The sequence below is a fragment of the Drosophila arizonae genome, chromosome 3 (assembly GCF_054131065.1).
Source record: "Drosophila arizonae isolate 15081-1271.41 chromosome 3, UAZ_ARI_1.0, whole genome shotgun sequence".
Taxonomy (NCBI): domain Eukaryota; kingdom Metazoa; phylum Arthropoda; class Insecta; order Diptera; family Drosophilidae; genus Drosophila; species Drosophila arizonae.
Window position 1 is genome coordinate 21,040,164 of NC_142923.1, and position 23,140 is coordinate 21,063,303.

Consider the following 23,140-nt stretch of genomic DNA (forward strand, 5'->3'; position numbering starts at 1 on the left):
AGCTTTCATATTTTGAAAATCTATATATTACGCTTTCTCAGTAAATCAATAGACATTGAAGGGTAGAATCACAGCAATTTTTTATTTCTACGTAGTTCGTAAAAGGGAATATATCTCATCATTCGATTTGATGGTGTTTAGCATTTGGCCGAGCATTCATCTCCTTCGCAAATGTCGCAAAGCTTCGATTCCACTTGGTAATATTCAGTTGCCTTCTTGTTCGTATCGTAATAATCATAGAGGACAATCGGGGCGGGCTTCTGATTGGCGACAGCATGAGTCTTGAACGCTTCTATCGGTAGGCACTTGTTTTCTCCCTTGGGCAGACTCTCAAAGTAGATGACCACCACAGAGTCTTCATTCTTGGTTTCTACCAGCTGCGTAAAGACAAAACAATAATATTAAAATCGATACATCGGATAGATGATGACTATTGAAGACTTACCCTGACGCGTTCGATGTCCTGTATGTCCTTGAAACTGTCGTCATCTACGGTATAGCCAGAGGGTAAAGAGACTTCCAGTATGGCCATGTTGGATGCTTTAGCCTTGCCTTCCTCTACATATTCAACGCACACGCTGAGCTCTAACTTGGCTGGGGGCGATTCCGGTTTAATAACAGCTTGAATCTTGAAGCTAGGTTTCGGCTCCTTCTCGACAATATTGTACTGGTAGCTGATTTGTAGCAGAGCAGCGCCAGTTCCCTTCGCCTCGTACGACAGCGACTTGGTGCCTTGAGGGAACTCCACGGTTTGTAGTAGCAAATCGTTATCTTCTGTCAGGCTGAGCTTCTCAGTCTTTTCCCGCTGACCATGATTGGAAACGGACACATCCCACCTGGCTGGCTCGTAGCCGGACGTCTTGGCGAACTGTATGAGGGCCTGCAGCCCAGCCACCGTATCCTGCGAAGAAGCAAAGCCACCAAAGCTGTTCCGCTGTGCCACCAGCCAGCGAATCGAATTAAGCACCGAATCGGGAGTCTCCTGACCCGATTCCAACAGCGAGAGCACTGCATAAGAGGTGATTTCAATGTCATGACTCCACACCCAGCACCACCAGCGAGCACATTTTCCGGAGCGCAACTTTTGTTCATCTTCCGTCCACCAGGTGCGGTCTTCCTCGTGCTTGGCAAGCGCTTTGAGTGCAGCCACATGCTTGGCGGCATCTGGAGACTTGGCCCTTTGCAAAGCGTAGGTGGCAATGGCCCTGGGCAATAGATCTTCCTTATCATTTGAGTTGGCATTCAGATAGGCTACGGCCTTATCAATGGCCGTTTGGTTAGGCTTCTGTTGCTCAAGTAGAGCCAGAAGTGCGTTGGCGGTCATCGTGAGGGCCGACCGCTGTGAGCCGTAGAAATATTCGCCGTTTTCCGTGAAGCTTCCGTTGTCAGCTTGGCGGCTGAGTAGAAACTCATATCCACTCTCCAGTTTTTTCTCGTCCAGTTTTATTAAATTCCTAATCTGGCCAAATGAGCGCAGTACATAGGCCGTCAGCCAGGTGGAACCGTTGCGCTCTGGATCCTCCTCACGCCATTTGCCTGGTCCAAACGAGCTATAGCTGCCATCGTCGTGACGGTAGTGGTACATATTCTGGTATCCCTGCTCCAGATTGCGCTTTATGCGGTGCTCCAATTCTGGAGTTAGTTTCTTCATGAACTTCAGATAATCATAGACCAAATAGTTGGGCACAAGTTTGGACATTGTCTGCTCGCCGCAGCCGCTGGGCAAGTGCAGCAACCGTTCTAGGTTCTTAATGACTGGGCCAAGCAGATCGCCAACAAAACCGAATTCGACATGCTGCGAGTCTGGCACAAGTTCCTCTGGTAGATCCAATTCAAAGCTGTCCTTGAGCTCGTGCACATCCTTCAAGTTGACGAAGAATGCCCGGTTCTTATATTGCGTCACACCTTCAGGCACTACTTTAAGGGTCTTGTGCACCGCATCGCCGGCAAGAGGGGAAATGGCTGTAAATTTGAGCAGAATGCTGCCAATGATTTTCGGACGCAGAAGGAAGGATGCGCCGGCTGCGGAATTGGCGCCCACGCGCACCGTCTGTGTGCGCTTCTGTTCGCCGAGAACCTCGTTGGAAACATCCACAAAGTCGTACTCGTTATCCTCGTTGCTCAGAGTCACCTCCACGTCCAACTGCTTGGGCAGGTAGTTGAACACCAGAGCGGGCACATTGATAACCTCGCCACGCTTCACTGAGTATGGTAAACGCACGGACACAAAGAATGGCTGGAAAGTCTTAATTTTCAGCTGGTCGTTGGTCACGCCCAAGCCCTTTTCGGGATGCAATGAGAACGCCGTCAGCACCCAGCTTGTAATCGTATCGGGAATTTTTCGAACCCACTTAAAAATCTCTGCCTTAGTATTTTCAATGTCTTCGAACAGCCAGGTTTCCACAAAGTTTTTCCGTACTACTGGTGCTGAGCCAGGTGCCGCCGCAGCGAACCCTCCTGCGTTCCCAACTAAGGCACCTTCTGCTGCTGCACTCATTGGAACAGCAGTGCTGAATGCCATGTCATTCGAAACAAGTGCGGTCTTTCGCATAGCTCCACCCACAAAGTTTTCTGCAAATTATAAAATTCGATTATTATGAATATTATAAGACGGTTATTAAAGCAGAATAAAGCGAAGCATTCATGAGTTTTATAACTTCATTCACACTTCTTACTTTTTTTCAGCTTACGTATGTGATAATCGGGAGCCGTGCGATTATAAAAGAAGTTGGCATTTGTCATGGTTACAACTCCACTACGTTCACCGGGATAGTACGAGTAACCTCCTTGCCACGGTGTATGGGTATCATACCGTCCTAAGCGCCAGCCAAATGAATCCTTATTAATATCGTTATTACTACCCAGTAGCAAGACACTCTGATCAACAGCCATTAAGCCAACGAATGATTGGGGCGCTGTCTTAATCTCTAGCTCAACATCTGCGCCAGGTTTGACCTCATCTGGAGCAGTCACTTCAATTTGGTTTTGTAGCTCCACATCTGCGTGGAAAGAATCCTCGGCATAGCGAAATTCGCCAGTCTCATCCACATAGTAGACATAAATGCGGCCGTAAGGTGACATAAGGAACGTTGGGGTCAGGCTGATGTTATAGACCTTCTGAGGCTCACTCAGTACGACTCTTTCCGTTTGTAGAACATTTCCACGTCCGATGATGTTGTATACGAAGTAGTTGAGGGGACGACTGGAGTTCAAAGTGACTTGATACTCCTCTCCGATTTTGAGGCTGAAATTGAAGTAAGTGGTTAAAGGGAAGCGTTGTCAAATATATCTAACAATCGAACCTCCATTTGTCCTTAGGTCTCTGCACATCGACCTTAAACCATTCCTTCTCCTTTTCTTCTTCATGAGGTAGAGGTTCAATTTTCTTTGGTTCCCTGTAGGGATAGGTTGTATACAGATCTCGTTCCTCCTCATCAAACTGTAGCTCGATGCTATAGTAACGCGTATAGTTTTCCATGTCTGGTAAATCTGGTAATGTGACTTTAAATACAGCTAAGCTGGACTCGTTAAGATGGCTCTCAAACTCAAGCGTTTTATTCTCAATCGACGGTAATTTGGATTCATCGCCATATCTGGAGTGGCGAATGCCTTCGGTGAACTTTGCCTAAAGATGAGCGATTCGATTGTAATGTTAATATTTTGTTTAGCCAATCATTTCCCATCCTTTAATAACTTACCTTGACAGGGGTCTTTGTATCTTTAAGTAGGGTACCATCAACAAGAGTGATTTTAAAAATGATCTCGTGCTCTTTATCGGCTACAAATGAATAACAGGAAGTGTAATCCACGCAGGTCATTTCGTAGCGATACGGGTAAAGCTGTACGCCGCCCGTTTCGTTGAGTTGTACACCTGTGAAGTCCTCCACAACAGTGGCCAAAATTTGTGCATACGACGACGATGTTTTGTATGGCAAAAAACTAGCAAATTCCTTAACGTTAATATCAAATTTCGCCTTGCCGTTGACCATGTCAGCAGTTCGGATGAGAGCGTGCCCCGGCGTGTCTGTGCGGACAGACTCGCCATTTACGGTGGACCAGGTGCTTGATTCGTCTGTGTGTACATTGAGAAGTACTTTGCCATTTACTGGTTTGCCATAGGTGTAACTGAGAGAACGATTAATGTTCTATTTCGGTCTAGGAAAAACATGTGCCAAGGTTACTTACTTTGCTTTTACAACAACCTGCATGTCACCATCCTTCACCGACACATGCTGAGTCGCGTCCATTGAGATGGTGTATTTGGGGAGCACGTACTTCTCAACTTCAAAGTAGACCCGCTCATCCGAATATGAATCGCCATTCTGCACCGAAAGTGTCCATGAGCCCAAGAGGGCAAACTCCGACAACTCGAACTTTCCGGTGTAGACTCCTCCACGGGTCTCGATGTGCTTAAGTTCCTTAATGCGATTGCGTTTGGGATCCTCGAACCACACAACTACGTCGTCCTCGGCCAAACTCGGTTTAAGGTTCTCATCTAGGAAGATTACGCGGTAGTTGACGGTGTCGCCGGGCTTGTATTTGCCCTTATCGGTTTGTAGCTTGACATAGGGCTTAAATTCTGCCAAACTAAGCTGCGTGGAGTTCTTGAACTCAAGTCCAGAGACACCCTCTGCGGTTAAGTTATAGTCACCCGACTTAAGAGGAGGCAACGTGAAGGTAATCTGCTTGAACTCATCGGCATTAGGCAACTCGACCGTTTGCGTTTCATTGTACGAGGGTCCCGTAATACCAATCTTCAAGGTAACTGGCTCCTTGGTGTGATGCACGGCGACAGCCACATTGTAATCTCGATGAGAGTGTATGGTTCCCGGTCCAACGATTGTATATAGTCTGCGGTGAGCAACGAAAGAGGCACTTAATTATAATCAGTGTAGCTTGACAACGATTTCATAATGTTATAATACTAGAAAACCTATAAGCTTAGATTTATTCAATAATTGCATGAGTTTATTCGTGTAGCCTAATTTACATTCCAACTGATTACACTATCAATTGACATTAAACGTATTTTGTTTTACATTGTCTCGTTTCCAAGAAAAAGTAAAACACTTTTGGCACATGCCTAACGGTAAATATTCTCAGAACCTGATCTGTAGAAACCTGCTCCGAGAGTCGGTGATGTAATATATAATATATGTATATAATTAAACGCGGATGGATAAAACAGAGTTCAAGAAACTGAACTAAGTGGCCAAGTCTGATTTTTAAGTATATTGCGAAATTGAGGTTTCTCTAATAAACACTATATAGAAATTCATTGTATGTATGTGTGACATTGACTTTGAAGATAATAAAATATTAGTATAAACAAATAATAAACTGGTTTTTGTGGAGGCATAATTTTGACATGCAAATGTATTTAAAAAACAATAAACGTGATTTGTTTATTTGGTAATGGGTTTTTTTCTTTACGACTGTTCTATCATAAAAAAAGGAACTTTTAAAATGCAACTGCTAATGATCTGAGCAAATATACATATACTATATATGGTCTTAGTCACGAAGTGCTAAAAACTATACAAACTGTTAAATAATTCTATAGAAATAAACATTATTATTTCAAGTATACATATTGTACATACATTAAATATTTAATATATTGTGTCTAAACTGGTTTCTAAAATAACATCATCTACGCATATTGTCAATTTCACTGATCCAATGACCAACTATATTAATGGAATTAATTAAATTGCACATAAAAAACATCACATGAATTTTCAAAATTGGGTTTAGTATAAACATATGATGATTTTGCCCTTGGCAAACCAGCCAACACCAAAAATATGTATATATTCGAATTTAGTACAAAGATAGACAGGAGTTGGACTTACCCATCACATTTTACCGGATCTGCCATATTTAGTAGGGCCAGAGCCGCACAAGCGATGACAGCAAAAGCGCCTGAACGACGCATTTTGTTGGTTTCAAATGGAAATGAACGAAACAACAATAACTTGTAATTAAATGTATGTCTATAGACTGTGGTAAGAGTCAATTGGGAATTCAAAAAATAAAATTCTCAATGTGGTTTGCCAAGCGTTGCGACAACCGACCGGGCTCAGAGCTGAGCTGCGACTGGTTGAGCCGGTGACATGCGAGATTTGTTATAGCTTTGTTGTATGCTTGTTTGTATGTACATGTATGTTCATAAGTAGAAATGTGTGTACGGGGCTTCGGGACCGCGGCCAAGCTAGAGATGTCGACGCTGACCGCGACAGAAACAGCACAATAATCATAAACAACATAATGTAATAAAATATAAGCTGATAGTTAAATTTTTTTTTTTTCTAAATTTCAAAACTACATATACATATGTATATGTATAAAATTCATTAACAAAATATACGTACATATAAATTAATATTTACATATGTATGTACGTGCATATTATATATATTAATGAAATATTTCGAAAATTAAATTGCTGATAATCTCGCATGGATGAGCACTTAAGCCTTTAAGTACAATATAATATAATCTTTATTTTTTATGTGAGTCACACATACGAGTAATTTGTAATTGTAAGCGAATAACAACTAGACGATTAGTCAGGTCAAGTTTTCTATATGTAAACTCAAATTCAGGAATAGATTCTACAAATGATTTCACACAAAACATTTCACAACGAACCTCACACAAATTTATTGATAAATGTGTAAGTTGAGTCAATTATATATAATCTCCATTTGAATGCAGATAAGTGTTTCTACAATATAATGGATTTACGTATGTATGTATGAGAGTATACTAGTCGAAAATAATAGTCATATAATGTATTTATCATGCCATAACATGCAAATGGTTAATTAAATTTTGAAATTCAATGTATAAAAAACTCTGCAAAATAAATTTAATTTCACTTTTGTAATTAGCACTTTAATTGTTATATATTTAGCGTTCATTAAAGATTCAGTTTTTATCGCGTGCACAATAGATTCACTAGGTTTTTCCTGTTTTAATAGGTAGGCACATACATATCTAGACACGTACATAGGAATGACATTTATATGCCTGTATGTATGTAAAATATTCACAAAAACTCAGCACAAATTAAAATTATTGACGTACTTTTGTCGCTGTGGAATTCCCAGAACTGATTTTTCCCGTGAACCACAAAATTTGTCGCTGTTTGGTGAACAAATGTTGAGCGATTTGTTTACGGTTTACAAAATGTTTTGCTGTTGACTTGTTGGGTCTTTATCTTTATTTCTTCGTTCTCGAAATAAACTTGCTTTTGTTTATGAAACACTCGACGCACTAATGGCCGCTTCGATCGGGAGTGCCAACCAAACCGGCGGATGGCACAAATGTCAGCTGGTATCTGAGAAATTCTCTCAGTTGCTCTTTGTTTTGACCTTCTCTCTCCGTTTGTGGCTGTGTGTTTGTTTTTATTACTATGGGAAATATTCTCTTCAATGACGTCATCTTCTGAACTACGCTGTGTATTTCACATTGATACAGTAAACAATATTTCGTTCGGTCTGTGGCAAATGGTATTCCCCCTTTCGAGTGAAAGAGAGGGCCTAACACTCAACCTATTAAACGAAAAATTAAACATTTCTTGATTGATTGTTATATATGTACTGTATGTATATATAAATAATCCATAACATATCTTTGATATAGATAACAAGTAGTCTACATGAAACATTTAGCAATTCTCATACCCTGAACTCATTTAAAATGGAAAATCAAGGTATAATGTTTTTGTTAATATGTATGTATATAACAGGCAGAAAGTATATACATACATACAAACATTTGGATGTATATTCTTCATAAGGGCGACTAGCCAAATCGACTTGAAATTTGGAACATACAGTCCTATATGCCCTCAAATTATAAAGTTTTAAAATTTTTTCTATCTGCCCACTAAAGGCGTTGCAAATCGGAAAACGTATTTACCGATATACCAGAAATCTTATTAGTTTAAGAACTAGAATGTAGATTCTCATTGACAACAAGATGGAAAGCTATGGCGAATATATAACTACGCTCATTAGGGGCGAAGCAAATCGGTTAAAACGGAATTTTCTACAGTATTAGATCTAGAAACTCAAAACTCATCGAGTAAATTGCTGATTGCATCTAATGCTCTTATATATGTATATGTTACAATATAGGGGTGTAAGACCATTATCGGTCAAAATATAACAAAAGTTGTAAAGTAAAAAAGCCCCGATATTAAGTAAGTAATATAGTTATGATATAATAAGAAGTAATAAGCTACAGCGATATATATAATCATTCATTTATATATTTATGCAAATCAATTAAAAGTGTTATCGAATAACATATAATTAAAGTAGTTAAAATCATATAAATATATTATTCGATAAGTTGGTGTTTAACATTTGGCCGAACATTCATCTCCTTCACAAATGTCGCAAAGCTTCGATTCCACTTGGTAATATTCAGTTGCCTTCTTGTTCGTATCGTAATAATCATAGAGGACAATCGGGACGGGCTTCTGATTGGCGACAGCATGAGTCTTGAACGCTTCTATCGGTAGGCACTTGATTTCTCCCTTGGGCAGACTCTCAAAGTAAATGACCACCACAGAGTCTTCATTCTTGGTTTCTACCAGCTGCGTAAAGACAAAAAAATAATAAAATCGATACACCGGATAGATGATGACTATTGAAGACTTACCCTGACGCGTTCGATGTCCTGTATGTCCTTGAAACTGTCCTCATCTACGGTATAGCCAGAGGGTAGTGAGACTTCCAGTATGGCCATGTTGGATGCTTTAGCCTTGCCTTCCTCTACATATTCAACGCACACGCTGAGCTCTAACTTGGCTGGGGGCGAATCCGGTTTAATAACAGCTTGAATCTTGAAGCTAGGTTTCGGCTCCTTCTCGACAATATTGTACTGGTAGCTGATTTGTAGCAGAGCAGCGCCAGTTCCCTTCGCCTCGTACGACAGCGACTTGGTGCCTTGAGGGAACTCCACGGTTTGTAGTACCAAATCGTTATCTTCTGTCAGGCTGAGCTTCTCAGTCTTTTCCCGCTGACCATGATTGGAAACGGACACATCCCACCTGGCTGGCTCGTAGCCGGACGTCTTGGCGAACTGTATGAGGGCCTGCAGCCCAGCCACCGTATCCTGCGAAGAAGCAAAGCCACCAAAGCTGTTCCGCTGTGCCACCAGCCAGCGAATCGAATTAAGCACCGAATCGGGAGTCTCCTGACCCGATTCCAACAGCGAGAGCACTGCATAAGAGGTGATTTCAATGTCATGACTCCACACCCAGCACCACCAGCGAGCACATTTTCCGGAGCGCAACTTTTGTTCATCCTCCGTCCACCAGGTGCGGTCTTCCTCGTGCTTGGCAAGCGCTTTGAGTGCAGCCACGTGCTTGGCGGCATCTGGAGACTTGCCCCTTTGCAAAGCGTAGGTGGCAATGGCCCTGGGCAATAGATCTTCCTTATCATTTGAGTTGGCATTCAGATAGGCTACGGCCTTATCAATGGCCGTTTGGTTAGGCTTTTGTTGCTCAAGTAGAGCCAGAAGTGCGTTGGCGGTCATCGTGAGGGCCGAACGCTGTGAGCCGTAGAAATATTCGCCGTTTTCCGTGAAGCTTCCGTTGTCAGCTTGGCGGCTGAGTAGAAACTCATATCCACTCTCCAGTTTTTTCTCGTCCAGTTTTATTAAATCCCTAATCTGGCCAAATGAGCGCAGTACATAGGCCGTCAGCCAGGTGGAACCGTTGCGCTCTGGATCCTCCTCACGCCATTTGCCTGGTCCAAACGAGCTATAGCTGCCATCGTCGTGACGGTAGTGGTACATATTCTGGTATCCCTGCTCCAGATTGCGCTTTATGCGATGCTCCAATTCTGGAGTTAGTTTCTTCATGAACTTCAGATAATCATAGACCAAATAGTTGGGCACAAGTTTGGACATTGTCTGCTCGCCGCAGCCGCTGGGCAAGTGCAGCAACCGTTCTAGGTTCTTAATGACTGGGCCAAGCAGATCGCCAACAAAACCGAATTCGACATGCTGCGAGTCTGGCACAACTTCCTCTGGCAGATCCAATTCAAAGCTGTCCTTGAGCTCGTGCACATCCTTCAAGTTGACGAAGAATGCCCGGTTCTTATATTGCGTCACACCTTCAGGCACTACTTTAAGGGTCTTGTGCACCGCATCTCCGGCAAGAGGGGAAATGGCCGTAAATTTGAGCAGAATGCTGCCAATGATTTTCGGACGCAGAAGGAAAGATGCGCCGGCTGCGGAATTGGCGCCCACGCGCACCGTCTGTGTGCGCTTCTGTTCGCCGAGAACCTCGTTGGAAACATCCACAAAGTCGTACTCGTTATCCTCGTTGCTCAGAGTCACCTCCACGTCCAACTGCTTGGGCAGGTAGTTGAACACCAGAGCGGGCACATTGATAACCTCGCCACGCTTCACTGAGTATGGTAAACGCACGGACACAAAGAATGGCTGGAAAGTCTTAATTTTCAGCTGGTCGTTGGTCACGCCCAAGCCCTTTTCGGGATGCAATGAGAACGCCGTCAGCACCCAGCTTGTAATCGTATCGGGAATTTTTCGAACCCACTTAAAAATCTCTGCCTTAGTATTTTCAATGTCTTCGAACAGCCAGGTTTCCACAAAGTTTTTCCGTACTACTGGTGCTGAGCCAGGTGCCGCCGCAGCGAACCCTCCTGCGTTCCCAACTAAGGCACCTTCTGCTGCTGCACTCATTGGAACAGCAGTGCTGAATGCCATGTCATTCGAAACAAGTGCGGTCTTTCGCATAGCTCCACCCACAAAGTTTTCTGCAAATTATAAAATTCGATTATTATGAATATTATAAGACGGTTATTAAAGCAGAATAAAGCGAAGCATTCATGAGTTTTATAACTTCATTCACACTTCTTACTTTTTTTCAGCTTACGTATGTGATAATCGGGAGCCGTGCGATTATAAAAGAAGTTGGCATTTGTCATGGTTACAACTCCACTACGTTCACCGGGATAGTACGAGTAACCTCCTTGCCACGGTGTATGGGTATCATACCGTCCTAAGCGCCAGCCAAATGAATCCTTATTAATATCGTTATTACTACCCAGTAGCAAGACACTCTGATCAACAGCCATTAAGCCAACGAATGATTGGGGCGCTGTCTTAATCTCTAGCTCAACATCTGCGCCAGGTTTGACCTCATCTGGAGCAGTCACTTCAATTTGGTTTTGTAGCTCCACATCTGCGTGGAAAGAATCCTCGGCATAGCGAAATTCGCCAGTCTCATCCACATAGTAGACATAAATGCGGCCGTAAGGTGACATAAGGAACGTTGGGGTCAGGCTGATGTTATAGACCTTCTGAGGCTCACTCAGTACGACTCTTTCCGTTTGTAGAACATTTCCACGTCCGATGATGTTGTATACGAAGTAGTTGAGGGGACGACTGGAGTTCAAAGTGACTTGATACTCCTCTCCGATTTTGAGGCTGAAATTGAAGTAAGTGGTTAAAGGGAAGCGTTGTCAAATATATCTACCAATCGAACCTCCATTTGTCCTTAGGTCTCTGCACATCGAGCTTAAACCATTCTTTCTCTTCGTTGTGTGATAGGGGTTCAATTTTTTTCGACTCTCTGTAGGGATATATTATGCGCAATTCTCGCTCCTCTCCATCGTATTGTAGTTGAATGCTATAGTAACGTCGATAGTTTTCCATGTCTGGTAAATCTGGTAATGTGACTTTAAATACAGCTAAGCTGGACTCGTTAAGATGGCTCTCAAACTCAAGCGTTTTATTCTCAATCGACGGTAGTTTGGATTCATCGCCATATCTGGAGTGGCGAATGCCCTCGGTGAACTTTGCCTAAAAATGAGCGATTCGATTGTAATGTTAATATTTTGTTTAGCCAATCATTTCCCATCTTTTAATAACTTACCTTGACAGGGGTCTTTGTATCTTTAAGTAGGGTACCATCAACAAGAGTGATTTTAAAAATGATCTCGTGCTCTTTATCGGCTACAAATGAATAACAGGAAGTGTAATCCACGCAGGTCATTTCGTAGCGATACGGGTAAAGCTGTACGCCGCCCGTTTCGTTGAGTTGTACACCTGTGAAGTCCTCCACAACAGTGGCCAAAATTTGTGCATACGACGACGATGTTTTGTATGGCAAAAAACTAGCAAATTCCTTAACGTTAATATCAAATTTCGCCTTGCCGTTGACCATGTCAGCAGTTCGGATGAGAGCGTGCCCCGGCGTGTCTGTGCGGACAGACTCGCCATTTACGGTGGACCAGGTGCTTGATTCGTCTGTGTGTACATTGAGAAGTACTTTGCCATTTACTGGTTTGCCATAGGTGTAACTGAGAGAACGATTAATGTTCTATTTCGGTCTAGGAAAAACATGTGCCAAGGTTACTTACTTTGCTTTTACAACAACCTGCATGTCACCATCCTTCACCGACACATGCTGAGTCGCGTCCATTGAGATGGTGTATTTGGGGAGCACGTACTTCTCAACTTCAAAGTAGACCCGCTCATCCGAATATGAATCGCCATTCTGCACCGAAAGTGTCCATGAGCCCAAGAGGGCAAACTCCGACAACTCGAACTTTCCGGTGTAGACTCCTCCACGGGTCTCGATGTGCTTGAGTTCCTTAATGCGATTGCGTTTGGGATCCTCGAACCACACAACTACGTCGTCCTCGGCCAAACTCGGTTTAAGGTTCTCATCTAGGAAGATTACGCGGTAGTTGACGGTGTCGCCGGGCTTGTATTTGCCCTTATCGGTTTGTAGCTTGACATAGGGCTTAAATTCTGCCAAACTAAGCTGCGTGGAGTTCTTGAACTCAAGTCCAGAGACACCCTCTGCGGTTAAGTTATAGTCACCCGACTTAAGAGGAGGCAACGTGAAGGTAATCTGCTTGAACTCATCGGCATTAGGCAACTCGACCGTTTGCGTTTCATTGTACGAGGGTCCCGTAATACCAATCTTCAAGGTAACTGGCTCCTTGGTGTGATGCACGGCGACAGCCACATTGTAATCTCGATGAGAATGTATGGTTCCCGGTCCAACGATTGTATATTGTCTGCGGTGAGCCACGAAATTAATTATAATCAATGTAGCTTGACAACGATTTCATAATGTTATAATACTAGGTCACCCAGTAGCTTAGATTTGTTTTTAATTTTGATATGATTTGCATTGCCCAATCGGCTTTTTGAATTCAAATAAATTATGAATGCTAACTCCGAGCATAGATTAATCTGCATACATCAATATTTTAGTTTTACGTTAGGTCGTTTTGCTTTATCAATTTCATTTATTTCTGAATTAGTAAATTTCCAACAACAGTGCTTTAATGAAGCTTAATGTCTAAGTTCATCTAAAAGTGAATCCCATTTGTGGTTGGGTATAAAATAAGCATTTAAAGAGCATCTGCTTATGAGTAGAAATAATTAAAAAGTGCTAGGACTTATACAAACCTTAAACTTATTACGAATTTGTCAAGTTTTGTAATCAATTTGAAATGTAAATTTTAAACGTTAGTTCTGTGATTAATAAATTACATTATAAAAAAAATCGATTGTAATTAAATGGAGATGAAATTAAAGAATCTAAATTGGCATGTAGTTAATTTGTTAAGCACGACTTACCCCTCACTTCTTACCGGATCGGCCATAGTTAGAAGGGCCAAAACCGCACAAGCGATGACAGTAACAGCGCCTGAGCGACGCATTTTGTTTGGTTTAAATTGAATTGAACAAGAAACAATAAGGCAAGAATTAATTGGAAATATCTAAAAAAAAAAAAGTTCTGAAGTTGGTTTGCCAAACGTTGCGACAACCGATCGGGCTCAGAGCTGAGCTGCGACTGGTTGAGCCGGTGATATTCGGGAATTAATAAGTAGTCGAATTTTTCTAGGTATGTATTATGTACATATGTCTGTATGAGACTAGCATCGGGCATTGATGCTATCAGTAATTAAAACAGAATTATATATATATATAATTAATATATATATATATATATATATATATATATATATATATATATATATAGCACTGTGATTAACAAAAGACAAGTAAAAGAATTTTAATTTTTTTAAATTTATTAGGAGCAATTATTATAAAATTCTATCTGGTATCTATATATAATAATTTTCGTATTATAATTTTCGTATTAATATCCAATTTTGAATAAACTAGACTAATGTCAGCTAATATTTAACAATTAAATATTAATAATTAAATATTAAACGAAAAAAAAAAAAAAAAACATTACTGACAGATTTTACTTAGTAAAAAACTGAATAATTGATTATTCACACAAAAATAAAGAATAATAAGTTCGTCACCTCTGACCTTGTCGAGTCATTTTTATACCCTGAACCCATTGAAAATGGGAAATCAGGGTATAATGGTTTTGTTGAAATGTATGTAACAGGCAGAAGGAGGCGTGGCAGACCCCACAAAGTATATATATTCTTGATCAGGGCGACGAGCTGAGTCGATTTGGCCCTGTCCGTCTGTCTGTCTGTCCGTCTGTCCGTCTGTCCGTCTGTCCGTCCGTCCGTCTGTCCGTCTGTCCGTCTGTCCGTATGTTTGAACGCGTCGATTTCCGAAGATATAAGAGCTAGAGACTTAAATTTTTTTGTAAAATGTTCGTAATTACAGCGCGGATATCGAGTTTATCATTAAAAATTGATAACTCATCCCAATCTTTTTTTATCGATAAAAAACCCTATCGAAAACCAGTTATAAAATTATATCTTCTACACCTTTATTGCTAGAGTCTCCAAATTTATAACGTATGCTTATATGCAATTTATACAATTTCGGTTTTTGTTAAAATTTACCCCCCACCCTTAAATTCACCCCCTCACCCTCACTTTTGTAAAAAGCGTATTTCAAATACTAGAGACTTGTGCTTTGGCAATTACATGCATATCCATGTGATAATCATAATCTGAAAGTTTCGTGAAGATCGTACGTCCACAAAAAAAGTTATTAAACAATTAAGTTCTCATAGTAAGCGCACACTGCAGCCCATGCGTGTTTATGCGTGGGTGCTTGTGTGTGTATGTGTTTGTGTATGTGTGTATGTGTTTGTGTATGTGTGTGTGCATGTAAGTGTGTGTATGCGTGTGTGTGTATGTATGCCTGTGTGTGCGTACGTGCGTGTGAAAGACGCGAAAAATTATTGAAATAGCTAACACTCCAAGGGTTCAGGGGATCTCGTAGTCGAGCAGTCTCGACTAGAGCTTTCTTACTTGTTATTATATATTATACTAATCTCAAAAGAGAATTATAGTTATAAGTACATGCACACAGATGCATACATATATGAATATATACAAATGTATATTTAATGAGCTAAATTAACGATAAGAACTGTGAGTGGAAATCAAAAACGAGTTCGTACATATGATAAATGTTTCAGCTGAGACAATTAATTAATTAAATGTCCGCATGCAGATAAAGATAGCAGTTTTATAATAGATGTTTTTATACGAAAGTAAAAAAACAAATAAAAAATAAATTTGACAATTATCATTTATCATCTTTTTTTCCGTTTTTAATGCGTTAATTTCACTAGAAAAATTTAATCTCAGCTCTCTATTGCTTAAAGTTTGGCATTTACTAATAAGTTTGTTATCTTATTTTCTGTTTTAACAAATATTTTTAGTAGTCTAAAATTCCCAAAATATATAATATTTACTTTTTTATTCGTATTGTTCTAATCTGTATTTTTATTTATTTATTTTTTGTTTTTTAATTGGGATTTGGGTGTTGTTAATTAATATTTAACAATCCAATCCATTTCCAATCTGTATGAAGCTGAAGTTCTGATATAGGGTAAACTATATCTCTTCATTGCCTGTGAGTCTTCATTGCCTTAAACAACATTGCCTTAAAACAAGTAAAAAGGCTCTAGTCCAGACTGCTCGACTAGGAGATACCCTGAGCGCTCTAAGCTGATATTCTGCTCATTCTACACTTCTTTTATGCACACATGCATACACACGCATCCACACGCACGTATAATCACGCGCTCTGCTGACTGCGCAGTTAGCAGCGACAGCGCTTGGGCTGCGCTGCAGTGTGGGCAATATTATGAGAATTTATTTGTTGAATAATTTCATTTGTAGACATACAATTCGATTATTCCCGATAAAAAAGTTATCGGATGAGTTATCGAAAAAATATGATAAACTTGTACTGCCTATGGTATACACGAGTATGCATGCTAAATTTCAGCTCTCTAGCTCTTATATCTTCTGAGATTATTTTGCTCATACGGACGGACGGACGGACTCAGCTCGTCGCCCTGATCAAGAATATATATACTTTATATGCGATGATTCCTTCTGCCTTTTACATACTTTCACAAAACCATTTTACTTTGATTTCCCATTATTATTATTATTATTATTATTATTATTATTATTATTTTTATTTATTTTTTTTTTTTTTGTGGAGCTAATTGTAATGTATCCAGAATAGTTTTTATTGCACCATTTTGATGCCTATATAGGTGAAGATGACAATGGAGCAGCCAATGATTGAGTATTGCAGCTTATGGGTAGCGAACTCCCGAGAAGTTTTAGTCAACATAGCGAGTATGAAGCGCCAGATGTTGCGACGTCCATGACGAGCCGTGTGTGGACCACATACTCGCCTATCGCCATAGCTATTCAAATCCTTCATCACCGCATCAGCTTTATATATTTTGCGTTCCCCCGTCTTCGCATAGTCCATGTTCACATAGTTGATCGTGCACAGCATTCGCTCCGATGAGACCTGGCCCTCAGGCTCCATATTTGTGCACGAACTGGTCTTCGGCTCTCCACAATTGATGAAACGTTCGGCCGCATGGAGCTGATGCTTCATATCGGGTGCCAGGTCCGTTTCTGCGACATGCGTGTTAGGATCGACTTTATTCTCGACATTACTGCTGGTTAGAGTTAGATATTCCGTGGCCGTCACTTGGCTGGTACTCGAATCGGAGTAGTATTCAACGCTCGATGAGGATGCACTCGGTTTCCTTGCCAGGGCAATGTTGGAGGTGCGATCCTGTGGACGCAGCAGATGCAACTGTGGCTGCCCATCGGGCTGCGAGTGTATCTGGTGCTTGAACTGCTGCTGGAAAAATAATGGTATCTGGTAGCCATACGTTAAGTTTGGCTTCCTCGTTGCCTGTCCTTGCCGCTCATACTCGTATTGTTCCTGCTGCTGGATGAGCTCCTGGTCCTGGTCCTGGTCCTGCTCCAGCTCCCGCTGCTGCTGCTGTTCTATAGTGTGGCTTCTTCTGTTGTACATTTGCTGGCGCTCATGCTCGTACTGCTGATACTGTTCATACTCCTGCTGCTCCCGTTGCTGCTGCTCATCATCGTCATATTCGTTGGCCGTTTGCTCGTCCTCGTCGTCCTCCATGTCGATCTCGTCGTACTCCAGCTCATCTCCGTCCTCAATAGCCGAAGCCCTGTGCTCTAGCTCCTTCTGCTCATCGCCTCCACTGTGCCGCGGAGGCAAGCGCACACCTCGATACCTTGAGAACAGCATCCGATTGTGAACATCGCGAAGTCTGTCATCCTGTGACCAAAGATTGCCAAAGTACGACCGATGATCGTCATTGAAGTTGTACATTAGATGACGCGCTCGCCACTTGGCACGCTCGGCAATAATTGCTACGTGCAGCCGCCGCTCCAAATGGCGCCGCTCCACGGGCTGGCGTTCGACCACATTGTAGTTGTAGCACAAAACATCCAGCTGGCTGCCAGTCAGCTGCTGTACGTGGTCTATGGTGGATGGCATGGTGTTGGCTCCGTTTTTTATTTTCTTTTTTTGCCCTATTGATTGACTGGCGTCGACAGAGTTTCCCTACACCTCGAAGTATGTAAATACAGTTCTGGAGATTTATTTGGTTTCAAATGTCCAGCCCGCCTTTCTACCGTGAATTTTGATCTGCTCGATGCCATCAATTTAAAAAATTTTTATTTTAAATTTTTTTTTGTGAATTTTTAATTTTTTGTCATTTGGTCAAGAGATAAATTTCAATGCCCTATAATATTTTACTAGAGTTGTTATTTGTATACCAAGATTTGTATCGATCTTATCATGGATAGCGAAAGTAAATTTTTCCTATTTTATCCAAATTTTATATGTCCTGTACCACACGTAATTGTGGTGTTGAGATTTTTCCGATTCGCCACGGATGGTGGGGCAACTTTCAATAGCAGCAAAATGCTTGACGATTGGACGGACGGACGGTAGGACGGATATTACAAAAAACAATGTACTCTTTTAATTTCATACGATATTATAAAGAGATATTAATTAATTAATTAAACTATCTGAATTTGCAAATAAAAATTGCAACAAGGGCTCGATTTATGTCGAGATTAAGCTTAGCTATGATTAGAGATTTATATTTTGCTATTTCCGCCGTATATATTTTTACTCTCTTGCCTCAAAATTCTTTGTTATACCATGAACCCATTGAAAATGGGAAATCAGGGTATAATGGTTTTTATTTAAAGATCTTGTCTTATTGGCTATTCTTTGATATCCCTTGACTTTGTTCGTCGATCAATCACCGTATCACTTGAACTTTCTCAATTCAGTTTTACCACACATTATAATAATATGAACAGCACTGTTTATGACTTAACTGTTAGGTTTAGAATATTATACATTCATGTTGTTTTACACACGAGACGTTAAAATTTCACCAATGCATTTCCAAGTTTCTTGATTCGAACCAGAGTTCAGTGCATTCTTTGATAATGAGTTTGCGTTAGACCAGAATTAGATTGGAGACATTCTGGCATTCTGTATCTGATATCGTTCAGAGAATTCGATGTACTTTTTCTAGTCAGGTGAGTGTTACCACAGGTTTTTGCATAAAGGCAGTTCTCTAATATGAGCTTGCTTGCATTCCAGAAATTGAATGAGTTCTGTAGATATGGGCTGTTGTTCTCTGAAGGACACTCAGCTGAACTATCCAAAAGTCAGGAGAATAAGGAAATGGAATCATCCAACTATATCAATGCTTAGGCTAATGATCTTCCTTTTTATGCTCGATGCTTCCTTAGTGTACGCTAAACACGCGTCATGGAGCATTGAAGATCCCGACTTTGACACGGAGCATGACAAGCTCGGACGGTCCCACTATCCATATGCCCAGCTCACCGAATATTATTCGAGCCCTAAATATAAAGAAGAACCGATATATAATGCCTTTGGTATGACGCCACTTCACTTGATCATACGTATTTTATTCAGCAAAACTTCAAGAGTACCCAATGGTAGTTAAAAATCCTAGCTAATAGATACATAACTAAAGTAAACAATGTAAATTCTATTGCTATAGAGTATATAACGGTAGTTAATGGCACGAATGCCCTGGCCTTCGGTGAGAAGTCTATTGAAAATTCGTGGGCCAGTTTGCTTTGCTGCAACAAATTAGCGTTTGTCTGGACAATTTTTTTGCTATTTCTAATAATTGCCATACCATTCGTTGCGTAAGTAATGTATGGGAAATCGGTGTATATGGTTTTGATTAAAAAAAATAAATAATAATAATAATAAAAAAAATATAAATATAGTATATTTATACTTTTTAATATAATTAAAATCTAACTAATCTAATTCTATCTTACTAATAATAAAATATTCATATAGAATCACCTATTTTTGCTTTTGCTTCTACCGTTGCCCCACTGTGTGCGAGTGTAATGAATATGCAGATAGTCGGGTGCGTCACTTTTGGAGCGTGGGGCTAGTGCTGGTTATAGTCGTTCTGGTGTAAGTTGTACATGTAAACCTACTAAGAACTATATTAAAATTGCGAAATACAGCTTTGGTTTAATCGTGGTAATGCTAAATGATAAGTTAATTGATCAAGGCGTTCGGCAAAATTGGGCTGATATGCAAGAAGATCGTAAAGATATTTGCACCTTTTTGAAAGATATATTGGATAATATCCATCATATTTTTTTGTACAACTTTGAGGAGTTCGAAACGCATATAAATGCTCAGCTCAATGGTAAGCGAGTATGAACAGACCTAATCACTAGATCGCTTTTTCTATTTATTCATTCACAGATGTCGACAAACACATACTTATGGATCTAACCAATGCTTCTGGGCTCAATGCTCTAACCGAGCTAGAGAAAATACTTTCGAATATGCCCCAGGCGTTAGCTTTAATGAAACGTGTCGATAAGAATATAGAGACATTATTATTCTACATAGCTCAATATAGAGATGGTATTAACTATTTATTTTGTTTTTATGTGATATCTTATTATATTTTTAATTTAGGACTCCGTTTTGTTCGACGTAAAATGACCTATTTGCTAACGGTGTGGTGTGACTATCAACAATGCAACGATATTCTGCGGAGCTCTGGAATTTTGCAGTGGGACACCTCAGAGTGCCTGCACCTGGACTTAGTATGCTTTAAGTCAATTAACTTTAAATTGAGGTTATTTAACAAATTTATTCAATCGTTACAGTTGCCCAACATAAGCGAGTATATAGAGAGCTTGCAGGATATAATAAGAGCTAATTTGTTACATATACCAAGGCAAGGAATATACAATTATCAAGTAATTGGCGAAATGATAAGGGAAAATATGCATGATCAGCTCCCAATGATTTCTATGAAGCTTGCAAAATTGAGCGAGATTTACAGGCAAAATGTCACTCACTTGCAAGGATTAATACGATCGATATTCAATGATATATATAGCCAACATTCACATATGTCAAAAAGCTTTCACGAGCTCGAACAAAGCTATGGAAGTGATCGTAAACTCATTAGCATATCATTGTGTGTATCAATATTAACGGTAAGAAACGATATATGTGTATTCTAAGGGGCGTCAAGCCATTGAAAATCTCAATTTAGGCTTAGCTAGCCCTGTGTAAAATATAAATGCATTGACCTTAGCGCTTTTAGGAGCTGGTAGTTTGAAATATTGCCTGTATGCCCGTCTATAAAAAGTAATATATCAATCAATCTCGAAAACTACAAATATATTTGTGAATTTAAATATTTTTCTAATATACATACCTATTCAAGCACTATTGACTTCAGTATTCTTGCTTTAAAATTTTAAATAAGAAATTGGTTTAGTTTAAAATTAATATTAAAAAGGTATCTACCGAATTACACATATGTATATAATTATATTTTTTTATTTTCTTACTTTTAGATTACGATTATCTTGATTGCTGCACTTATTTGCGGATGGTGTGTACGTAGAGATAATTCGGGATCCAAATGCTTATTACTGTGAGTAGTAAATAATTAAGTATTCGCTGTCTCTTTCGTTCTATTTGCATCCTTGTCTATCTTTCTTTCTTTATCACCATATTCTTTCATATTCAGGGCCATGGTTTTGATATCATTGATTTCGTCACTTCTTCTACTAGTCTGTTTGTTCTATTCTATAATGGGCTTAATCATGTACCATGCTGTATGTACACCGCAAACAGCTTTGGAGATATATAACCTTTTCAATACTCATGTGAATCATACATTCAACAAGAATCAAGCTATATGTCGTGCACATGAAAGCATCTTTGATCTTCTTCGTGTTGCGGGCTTATATGATGTAAATAATCTAAGGAAGGAAATGTCGGACAGTATAACACCAGAATATATAGAAGAGTTTAGGGATGACTTAACCAAGCTTGTAATCTTAACAGAAGAGCAGAAAATTACGCTCAATCACATGCGCTACGGGAATTTATCGGATTATAATGGTCTATCGATCCGAAAAGTGTTGTGCCACAAATTATCACAGGTTGATCTGATCAAGTGTACGGTTTATTTACAGGAGTTTTCAAAGAAATTTCTATATGGTGCTAAACATTCGCTCGCCTATCAGTATCGAATGAATGCCACCATTAACAATATGTGCCTATTGAGCTACGACATAAATCAAATCGCATCCCTACAACGGCCAATCCATGATTTGATAAATCACATCTGGAAGGATACGACTACGATTGACGAGCTTATAACGAGGTACGACGACTTTAATAACTCGATCTTACTTCTAATTGAAGAGATAAGAGAGGCCGAAGATTTCCTGCATACACGGGGCACTGAGTACATAAATGCATTGATACAAGAATTTTACGAATATCTCAATAAAGCGTTCGATAAATATGTGCAATATGTCAGCGAAGATTGTAAATATATCATTGGCCGTTGTGTGCCCTTGGCCCAGATCTATAAGCGCTCCTTTAACAATCTCTGCCCTTATCTGGTCGATCCCATTGTAAGTTGCTCTGGAGCTAACAAAAAATTTAATTATTCTTCTTTCCCTACATTCTTGAAAAGGACAACAAGCTGAGTCAATCCCTTTTCATCTAGCTATTCCTAAAATAAGATATTTCAAACACATTTCATTAATTTTGATTAAAGTCGATAATTAGTTTCACAGTCAGGGTATTTTCTAGTCGGATCCGACTAGAGTATTCTCCATTGTTAATTTCTCCATCGATTTATGTAAGTCTATTTTTATCGATTGTAGAACGGATATTGGCTTGGCCTATTTACTTGCGCTCTAGTATTCTTTCCCATCGTGTTCGTTGCCCACAAGCTCTTGTGCTTGTACAGAGTATATGGACATATAGGGAGTGCAATTATTTACTTTAATACCGCCGACTTCGTCTGTCCAGCCTGCACGGACACGGATACGGACACGCCATTTGTACCGGCACCCTATGTCATCAGCACCGGCAATCAGATTCATTTCTGTGGCTGTGAGGACTCATTTAAAGAAAAAGATGCATAATAAATTAAGAGAAGGCGCAGATATGAGTGATATGAGTCAGCACAATGCAGACAAAAACTGAGCGATTCACACAGAAATCAATCTAATAAGAATATATGAATATATAATAATCGAAAGGAATCTGGAAATCATATGCATTCTATTTAAATGTCTTTTAAGGAAACCAAGTGTTAAAAAATATATATATATAATTAATAATTTTAAAAAAATTTACAATTGTGTTGTTATTCTTTACCGTAATAATACTTATGGAGAAATGAAAAACCAATATATGTAGACTCAAAAGTACATTTTTATATCTCGTAAACTTTATAATGCTCCTCATAAGTGGCTAC

General features: G+C 39.9%; 4 protein-coding genes across 7 annotated transcripts; 1 reads left to right on the plus strand and 3 right to left on the minus strand.

Annotated features, from left to right (window-relative positions):
- Positions 1 to 63: 63 nt before the first annotated feature.
- Positions 64 to 6,114, minus strand: LOC108620504 (thioester-containing protein 1 allele R1-like). 2 transcript variants are annotated; one of them, XM_089463667.1, is made up of 7 exons: positions 5,856 to 6,114; positions 4,186 to 4,851; positions 3,699 to 4,125; positions 3,303 to 3,625; positions 2,691 to 3,244; positions 446 to 2,571; positions 64 to 377 (listed from the first exon to the last, which is right to left on the minus strand). In XM_089463667.1, exons 1-7 carry the CDS (start codon positions 5,936 to 5,938, stop codon positions 138 to 140), a joined length of 4,419 nt encoding a protein of 1,472 aa, XP_089319793.1. In that variant the 5' UTR covers positions 5,939 to 6,114; the 3' UTR covers positions 64 to 137. The 2 variants fall into 2 exon arrangements, with proteins under 2 accessions (XP_089319793.1, XP_089319792.1); XM_089463666.1 differs by having other exon boundaries at positions 2,676 to 3,244.
- Positions 6,115 to 8,261: 2,147 nt separating this feature from the next.
- Positions 8,262 to 13,866, minus strand: LOC108620661 (CD109 antigen-like). 2 transcript variants are annotated; one of them, XM_089463803.1, is made up of 7 exons: positions 13,645 to 13,866; positions 12,411 to 13,076; positions 11,924 to 12,350; positions 11,534 to 11,850; positions 10,907 to 11,475; positions 8,677 to 10,802; positions 8,262 to 8,611 (listed from the first exon to the last, which is right to left on the minus strand). In XM_089463803.1, exons 1-7 carry the CDS (start codon positions 13,725 to 13,727, stop codon positions 8,372 to 8,374), a joined length of 4,428 nt encoding a protein of 1,475 aa, XP_089319929.1. In that variant the 5' UTR covers positions 13,728 to 13,866; the 3' UTR covers positions 8,262 to 8,371. The 2 variants fall into 2 exon arrangements, with proteins under 2 accessions (XP_089319929.1, XP_089319930.1); XM_089463804.1 differs by having other exon boundaries at positions 10,922 to 11,475; positions 13,645 to 13,865.
- Positions 13,867 to 16,389: 2,523 nt separating this feature from the next.
- On the minus strand, positions 16,390 to 18,077 carry LOC149269860 (uncharacterized). Its single transcript, XM_089465265.1, has one exon. It carries the CDS (start codon positions 17,803 to 17,805, stop codon positions 16,498 to 16,500), a length of 1,308 nt encoding a protein of 435 aa, XP_089321391.1. The 5' UTR covers positions 17,806 to 18,077; the 3' UTR covers positions 16,390 to 16,497.
- A 497-nt stretch (positions 18,078 to 18,574) lies between these two features.
- Positions 18,575 to 23,016, plus strand: LOC108611320 (prominin-like protein). 2 transcript variants are annotated; one of them, XM_018003880.2, is made up of 11 exons: positions 18,575 to 18,869; positions 18,934 to 19,298; positions 19,364 to 19,514; positions 19,675 to 19,797; positions 19,851 to 20,038; positions 20,098 to 20,262; positions 20,317 to 20,447; positions 20,511 to 20,846; positions 21,213 to 21,292; positions 21,389 to 22,286; positions 22,542 to 23,016. In XM_018003880.2, exons 2-11 carry the CDS (start codon positions 18,941 to 18,943, stop codon positions 22,803 to 22,805), a joined length of 2,694 nt encoding a protein of 897 aa, XP_017859369.1. In that variant the 5' UTR covers positions 18,575 to 18,869; positions 18,934 to 18,940; the 3' UTR covers positions 22,806 to 23,016. The 2 variants fall into 2 exon arrangements, with proteins under 2 accessions (XP_017859369.1, XP_089321373.1); XM_089465247.1 differs by having other exon boundaries at positions 18,576 to 18,869; positions 21,389 to 22,030; positions 22,542 to 22,714.
- Positions 23,017 to 23,140: the final 124 nt, after the last annotated feature.